Below are 8,522 nucleotides of genomic sequence, written 5' to 3' on the forward strand. Positions count from 1 at the left end.
GAGTTTTCTTATGTTTATTTTGGGGCATCATGGTTTCAGCTCCTCTATATGTGCTGGGTGCTGGGATTGACTCTTGTTATGGCTATGCATACCATAAACTCCTACAATAACAATGAATAAAAGATCAGTCCCATGACTCCAAATCTATCTAAGTTTAATGGCTGTTTTGCACAACTGGGGATTAGAGAGACAGTCTGATTTATCTGGCTGCTGAATGTCATTTGCTGTTTACCTTTGCTGGGTGAGACTTAGATATAGGGCTATAAACACTGGGGTAAGGCAACAGCAGATGAGCAAAGTGAGGAGAGGAGACAGCTTCACAGGAAACCTTGTAAACCACTGACAGTAAAAGTCAATGCAGGATTAAAAGCTATAAGTTCAGAAAACTATAAACCACCATCTATTCTACATCTATCTTCCCTGACTGAGCTTGAAACAAAGAGATTTTATTTTTTACAGTAGGCATTTCAGAGTGCTCCTTTGAGGCTCACAAACTATCACACTTTGGAGAGAACATAAGTCTGGGACAAACCTTTTCATCTGCTCTGTTTGAGCTCCTAAGGGGATGCACCATGTAACATCTTTCTGAGTCATTCCAACACTCCTGAAGAAGGTTTTCCTACCATACAGCCACAATTAGCTGCTTCCTTGGCAGGCTATGATGCAAACCTCTACCTCCCTTCTGCAATAACCACTGGAGGGGGTGTAGCTGCTGAAAAGCTTTCATGGGCTAGGACACATGGCAGTCCTGGGATGGGGTGTGCATTATACACAGGCTTGCAAAGTGTATGCAAGTTTTATATTACATGAAAAAGTAACACAGCGCTTACTTTGAGGGAGGAGGAGACAGACAAACTGTCTCTCAGACTGCAAGATTCCCTCAGCATCCGGACTCTGGTGCCCCAGACATGAGGTCTTACTGAAGGTTCAGTAAGAGCAAGATGGTTGAAGAGTGTATTTCTCTTTCCCAAAAGTTTTATGAAAAAAGAGCGTGTGGCCCTGGGCTCCCAGCAGAAAGTTCAACATGCAAAACCCTGCCCCGACTCACCTGCTCAAAATCAGTGGACTGGGCTGTGAGAGCTCCCCTGTGATCTGTGAGAGCTCCTTAGAGATTAGACCAAAGCCAGATTTTAAAAACTTTTCAAGTCCAGGAGGCCAAAGAGTTAAGGCCAGATACAAAGTAAGAAGTCATGGGGAGAAGCTGTAGGTGTGCTAATTGAAGTGTGAGAATGAACATGCCTTCCTGAGCTGATATTTGGAAATTGAATCTGAAGATCTGAGGCTGAAACTGTCTCTAACCTCCATTTCTCCTCTGGAAGTCGTCTGAAAGCTCACGTAACTGCAGAGATGATTCAGACTTTTCAGAACAGAACTTTAGGCTTAGATCCAAAGTCTGCAGAACCTCTCAGGGCAGCTACTCACACCTCAACACTGTCACTGCACAAATCCCAACCCAACCACAAACCCATGGAGGTCAGGTCTTGACTAGCTACTCTTTGTACCACCTTCACTTCTGGGGGTATCAGATATTGATATGCTGTTCCCACTTGCTGAGGCAGAGGTGCCTGCAGATTTCATTAATTCTATTGCTGCTCAACTCCTTAGCACTTGTGTGGGCTCTGCTATGGGAAATCAATGATAACTCCCATTGCTTCCAATAGGAGTAAACTAGAAACAAAATAAAACACAACAGTAGCCTTTTAAGCAAGTTTTCAGCCAGCTCCCTGAGGATGCAGCCAGACATGCTGTCTACACCAGATCAGCTTCAAAGCTGATCACTGAGAGTGCTCAGAGCAGTCACAAATAGTCTGAGTTAATGAAGGAGCATTTTCCACAGCTGAGCTGCAAACTCCTGCCTACTCCTAAGTATAAGGTGCTGGGGCTCTTCCAAGTGCATCTTTCTGCTTTTGAGCATGAGGTGGGACTTTCAAGGACTCATGCAGATCAAGCCTTGCACAACCCATTCACTTTGTTCAGAAACTGTTGAAGAAACCATCACAGCGCCTCTTCCCTTCTGCATGAGGAGCCCAGTGTAGGCTGGCATCCAGTTCCAGCTCTGCTACATGTGCTCAGCAAGGCACTTGGTTTTTCCGTGCCTCTGTTTCCTTCCCTAACATTTGAATATCTTTGCTATTGAGTTGTCCAGGAATTGCTTCTCACTTTGAATTTTCACTGCGCTTAGCACAAGGGGCTTTTGATCCAAGCCAAGGACTCAGGATATTACTCACAACACACTGCATTGGAATAAAAAGGGTTGCATACGATGAGATGACAGAGTGAATTGATCAGATAAAAGGCTTTTAAGTCATTAATGTAAGTCGTGCAAGACTTAGAAACACTTCAGCAATAAGGCAGAAACTGTGTTAGGGCCCTAGCAATTTCAAACAACTCTTTCCTAATTGGCTTCACAATATTGTTCATTTCAGTCTTTTTCTGTAACAGAGCGATATTAGGAAATTGATGCTTTCAGAGTCACCAGTAGCTCCCAAACAATCTTTTCAGGGCTGTGCGGTGTTTTCTTTGCTTTAATAATAGGAAAGCTGCCTAGAGACTCAAGTTCAATCTATCTTTCTACCCCAGAAAAGGAGCATCAGTTGATATTTTAAGCTTTCACTGATCTTCTACCTGGCCAAAACCAAAAGGGATTGGGGAAGACATCGAGCAACACTAGGGACACATTACGCAAAAATGTGATACCAGCATGGATGATGCCACCAGATTAAGTGCCCGTTTTGATCTCGGGTGCTTGGTCAAGGTGGGTCCTCAGAGGACACATTCCCAGAAGGGATGGTCTCCAAGAGAGGTTTGCCCTCCTCATCCAAACCTGTGCTCCCCTATCCCATCACTGGGAATTGTGATGGGCACCCCATGGGAGCAGTCATCCTCACAGCACAAGGCCACTAGTCCCTCAGGGGGGATGTATGGGAAGGACATCTCCATTTGCCACAGGTTTGATGCTGCCTATTCTTGCAACTCACCATCACAGCAAGGAGCTTTGCTAATATGAGGTTTTATTTGTAGGAGGACCAGTTGTGAATGTTTAGCCTCCAGACCAGGCTGTGTCCTAGCTGAGGTCCAAACCCAGCAACTTACCTGCTGAGCTTCAAACCCCACTGCACCATTTGCATTTCTTCCTTCAACCCCATCCTAAACCACACAGACACAGATCTTCCCTCTCCAAACAACTCCTGTTGCAACACGTGTCCTTGCTTGCATCAAAATCCATTACAAAATATCCCCTTAGCTTCTGGAAACACTAAAAGCCTTTTTATGTCAAGGAGTTAAATCTCGTTACTCAGCTGTCATTAATTTCCCTCTTTTAACACCAAAGGGTTTGGTCCCTTCCTGTTAAAAATTCATTCACCAAATCTAAATCATTCTTGTCTTCTCCTTTTCAGCCAAGGAAGAAGAAAAATTAAAAGGGCTGCAATGTTTTGCTGACTCACTCATCCTGTTACATCCTTAGAGAGTCTCTTCTGTTCCTGGGTCATGAGACTGTTTTTTATGCCCAAAAAGGATATCAAAGTGGGCTAAATGTTGGCTCTGAGACAGGACCTTGTATGTAGGAATCGACCCAAAGATTAGGATGAGGAGCATTTAATACTGAGGCTCTGGTCCTAACCAAGCCCATGGCTGGTTAGCCAATACCACTCAGCTCCAGTACAAACAATATATTGGCCACCCTTTTGCTCCACCATCACTGGTCGGGACCACTTCTTATGTGGTTTCTGCTTTTCACAGTTTCACAAAGCAGCAGACTCAACTGTCTGGCATGTTTGAGCCATCCCTTTGGTCACACAAGCACAGTGCTGCCAAAGATGCATTGCAAAAGCTGGACTTGAAATTCTTCTATTGTGATCTCTCACTGAAGAGGTCAACTGGAGGAGGAAAAAAAAAATAAATAAATGCTCCCTTCAGCAGGGTTAATGGTGGGGTGGAAACCCCGCAGGCTAAAGTCAATGTTTACCTAAGGCTGTAACACCTTTTGTGGCCACTGCCAATCATGAAACCCACCCCTGGTAACACCCTGCTCAGGGCTGAAGCACCCTGGGGTAACTGGGAGAGCTGGGCAGCCCTGCCCCAAAGGAGATGGGACTGCACATTTTTGCAGTTGTCTCCCCATCATCTCCCCACAATAGTGTGGGAGAGGATGGAAAGGTCTGGGAGAGCCCAGTCAGCACACTCCCGCAAAGCACCAACGCAGCAGACACAAAGCCCTGAGCACCAAATCTTCACTCCATGGACTGTTTCTACAGAGGAGTAAGTTCAGCCAGGTTTGGACCGGATTTTATTCCATTTAAAAGGGACCAGCACGAGGTATCCAGGCACACGCTGATATCTCTGCGTAATTCACTCATGCCTTTCTTATAAAGTGCCAAGCTATTTCTCCTTTTAAAGCACAGATCATTTTGTGGTTTTCACGTTTTTGATCTCCTGCAGGAGGTCAGACATTAGAGTGAGCATGACTAATGTCATCATGAAATCTTCAAAATCAATTTTGTTCTCTGGCTCCTCATCCAAGTCAGAAATTATCTCTTGGTATTTTGGTTTGTTTTCTTGGCCCTATGTAGGATTTTAAATGAAAAAAAAATATTAAGAATAAAATAACTTTTTTATTGCATTGTTAAAAAAAGAGACATCTACCTATGTAAACATTAATGTATTTTTCTATCTTCCAATTCATGTTTTTATATCAACATTTACAGTAGTTTTTCTGAAGGTATACCAAGGAGCTCAAACAGACGCATTATTGCAATCAGACAGGAGAACAACCAGTCCTCAAAGTTTCCACCAGAATCCAGAATATATCTTTTAAAAGACACCTAATCATGACTGAAAATCTGACAGTGATGATGACATAGATGGTAACTGCTGGAAAAAAAGGGAGTCCTATGTCTTGATAAAACTGGGGGGAGGAAACAACCAATCAACCAACCTCCTAAATTTAATATTTAAATATATACAAATATATACTGTGAAGGTCTCAGAAACTCTAGATTTTACGGGCATAACTTCAGTACTATTCCCTGTCCTGTTGAGCATCACTGTTGGAATGGATTATTAAAATTACGAAACTATATATCATGTTTGTTATTCATATTTCCTTATAAAAAAACCTTGCTAGAGTTCCAGGATGGATTTTTAGTTTAATAATCTCCAAAACATCTCATGATCTCAAGTATGATTGGCAATTGATATTTTTAATTCTTTTTCTGTAAGGAGCCTAGTTTCTTATTTAGTGCCAATTCCCCCTCCCCAACGAGTCATGTGATTTTGTTCTTTTTGGAAGCAAAAGTATTGTCAAGAACGTCTTTAGTACTAAATACCTTTCTTGTTTACTTAGTTGAGCTTTTTTTATTAGTCCCACTAAAGTGGTAGCTTCTCCTACCACTTGATAAAACTGGTTTTTGGTTTTCTTTTTGTTTTGTTTGGGGTTTTTTGGTGTGTGGTTTTTTTTTTCTTTTAATTTAGGGAGGGGAAAAAAAAACATGCAAGAAGTTTACAGCCACAAGTGCCAATATGGCTGTTTTTCACCATACCCAGCTGGATGGGTGAGGGTTTTCTGCCCCCTCTATCCCAGCAGCCCCACCAGTGACCACAGTGCATGTGGCTCCACGGCATAGGGTTGGCTCTCACAGTGCTGGGTCAGCACTCTGGCAAATCATCAAACACCTCATTAAATGCACTGGGTTTCCCATGGACTGATGTTTGCCCAGCTGCAGGACAGAGCCTGAGGTGCCATCCCTGCACCCAAAGTGCCTGGTCAGTGCTGTCACAGTCCCACCCACTCACCCAAACTCTCTCACCTGTATGAAGTGCCAAAACTGGGTTTGCAGCAAGCTCTTGGTTTCAGCTCTGCTGAGCTTGCCCTCCGGGTCAGCATTGTTGTTATACACCAAAGCCACTGTAGCAAAAGCTTTTTCAAGGTCTGAGCCTTGTCCTAGAGCTGGAGGGAGGAAAAGTTATCAGTCTACCCAAAAAAGCGGCATTTGGGATGTAATTGAAAGCTATCTGTTAGAACCATCCTGGGTGGGTGGAAATCTGCGTAGTTTCACTAAAGTTAATGAGACTGAAAGTGTTTATACCACAAAGGACCCGGCCCAGATTTTATTTGGAGTGGGCCAGCAACATGCCTCGTCCTACAGAGTCACACCCTGAAGGAAGCTTTCCTTCGGAGCTAGGGCAGTAACACAGGGCAGTGTGTGAGACCCTTCTGGTCTACCCTAACCCTGGGCATCCAGCGAGGACCTGCCATGCCATGGGGACAGGCCATGCTGGCTGTCCAGGTGCATTTGGACTCCCAGGGTCCTCTATCATGGAAAACATGACCCAACTGGGAAGCCTGGCTGCACAGAAATGCCCGTGCCTGAGCACCAGCAGCGCATTTCAGCATTATGGTACACTTGGGATTTTGGCTGGATTCATTGCCCCTGCTCCTGAGCCTCATCCTAAAGAGTGCACACTCACATCCCTCAGTTAGTATCAGGCACCACAGACAAGTTGGGTTGTGATTTTTAATGAAAAGGCAGGGGAGAAGTGATCAATACAGGAGCACATTGCCCAGGGACACGAGACTCTCATCTTGCCCCAGCTGAGGGTCCGCACAGCCTCCGCAGCTCTGTGACATTACTGGAATTTTCTGCACGTGGGCTGTAGAAGACCTGAATCCCCAAGGGGTGATAAATTGGTGCCCTTACCTTTTATTGATGCCAGCTGCTTGGCTATGGGTATGCTGCTAGCAAGAGAGAAGAGAGGTACAGTTATCACCTGGTGAATTGTGTGAGGGTACATAGTTTCTCCATGAGTGAGATTTATTTAGTCCCCCAGGAACTCAGGGCTTCCCAAGGGAGACTGGTTTTCCTTCACAATGGAAAGTGGCCTCTACAACCAGCACAGAACATCACACAGCTTCTAATCCCTCACCTAAGCAAGTAGGCTGGAGCTGTTATTACTAAAGCTGCTAATTAATTAATTTTAAGAGAGGGGCCCTGCAATACACTTCATATAATTTCTTCAGAACGTGAAAGAGGTCCAGGAAGTTTCTCAGTTTTAAGCCCACCCCCAGGAAAGTGCAGAGGGGTCCATCATCCCCTCCTCATCAATGCTCTCAGTTTGGAGCAGACACATGACTTTTATTCCCAGCAGGACTCACAGCTGTGAGAAGGACATCCTTGCTTTCTGTTAAAATCTAAAGCCTGCTTACCTTTTGCTAAAGTGTTGAAACTAATTACAGAGCAGCCAGCACAGAGCAGAGAGGTTTGGCTTGTGATAGAGACAAACACATCCAGATAATGAGTTTCAAGACAAATGGCAGATCACCAAGATGACAGAACAAAGCAGTGACTTACCACTTGGGCATGCCTGCAGCAGACAAAGGGCTTTTTTTGGTGGAAGCAGGAGCTGGCTGATTGACCGAGTACTGTTCCGTGCTGGGAATGCTTGCTCTGCAGCCACACATCTCGAGGCCAGGGTGTTTATGATCTCCAAGCAACTCGAGTAATAGCAAACAGGTGTATTCAAGCTCTGCCCTGTGGAAGCAACCTGCCTGCAGCCATGCCTGTCAATAATGTAATCACTACTTGGCTAAATACACCAGTCTACAGCAGCCCCTGCTGGGCTGGCAAGTAGTGTGGCTGGTATTTACACGAAAATTTGACAGAAACAAACCAAACTAATGGAGCCTGGATCCTCTTAGACCTATAGGGATGTAACTTTACATCAAGACTAACTAAGACACTGAATCCATTCAGCCATACCATTATAATTTTAATGAGAAACTTCCCTGGCATCGGCTAATGTAACTTGTCCCAGGCTATAAAGCGAGTTGTTCCTATAACTAGAGTCAGAAACCAAGTGTTTCTCAATTCCTGATCCAGACTTTATCCTAGGTGAGCGCACTCCTGCTCTAATACATTCTATTCCCCTGTCACAGTGCAAAGAGGAGATCCATTCTGCTTCCAAACTGCTTCCAAAGCAGCATCCAGCACAGAGCCTCTGCAGATAGTGCCTGCTTTCAAAAGCAGCACTGAGCCATATGGCAGAGCAGTCACACATTAGAGGAACTGGAAGGGTTCCGATGAACTTTGTTATTTATTGGCATGGATATCACTATTAGAAAACACACAGCTTGTCATGCTGCCTATCTCTGTGCATGGTCTCCTTTCTGCAGATCCTTTGCCTAGAGGTGTCTAGACAGGATAACTTCAATCTAGAAGATCAAGCAGCCATTTTAATCCCAGGGTGGTCTTTTAATAGGTAGTGACTTCAACTACCTCATCCAGCTCATCATTCCTGGTGAAAGGATACAATACTGATGTTAAAACTATCCAAGATGAGACTTTATGTAACAGGACACACAAAGGAGACTGCAACAGATGGCCTAGAGAATTAAAATGTTTTCCTCATTTAGTAGAAGCTAAATTACTGAAGGCTAATGAATAAGGATGTTCACCACCTTACTGTTCCTGGATTTTAATTATCTTAAAAAGCATGGGAAAAGAGAACCTTTAATTTTCCATCTA

At 44.2% G+C, this 8,522-nt stretch overlaps 1 protein-coding gene across 1 annotated transcript; it reads right to left on the reverse strand.

The window, feature by feature from the left end:
- Nucleotides 1-4,404: 4,404 nt before the first annotated feature.
- SNTN (sentan, cilia apical structure protein) lies at nucleotides 4,405-7,553 on the reverse strand. Its single transcript, XM_008925706.2, has 4 exons — nucleotides 7,350-7,553; nucleotides 6,699-6,733; nucleotides 5,808-5,947; nucleotides 4,405-4,563 (listed from the first exon to the last, which is right to left on the reverse strand). The coding sequence occupies exons 1-4, from the start codon at nucleotides 7,457-7,459 to the stop codon at nucleotides 4,405-4,407; spliced, it is 444 nt and encodes a 147-aa protein (XP_008923954.1). The 5' UTR covers nucleotides 7,460-7,553.
- Nucleotides 7,554-8,522: the final 969 nt, after the last annotated feature.

The sequence above is a fragment of the Manacus vitellinus genome, unplaced genomic scaffold, assembly GCF_001715985.3.
Source record: "Manacus vitellinus isolate BGI_N305 unplaced genomic scaffold, ASM171598v3 scaffold_14_pilon, whole genome shotgun sequence".
In the NCBI taxonomy this organism is placed as follows: Eukaryota; Metazoa; Chordata; class Aves; order Passeriformes; family Pipridae; genus Manacus; species Manacus vitellinus.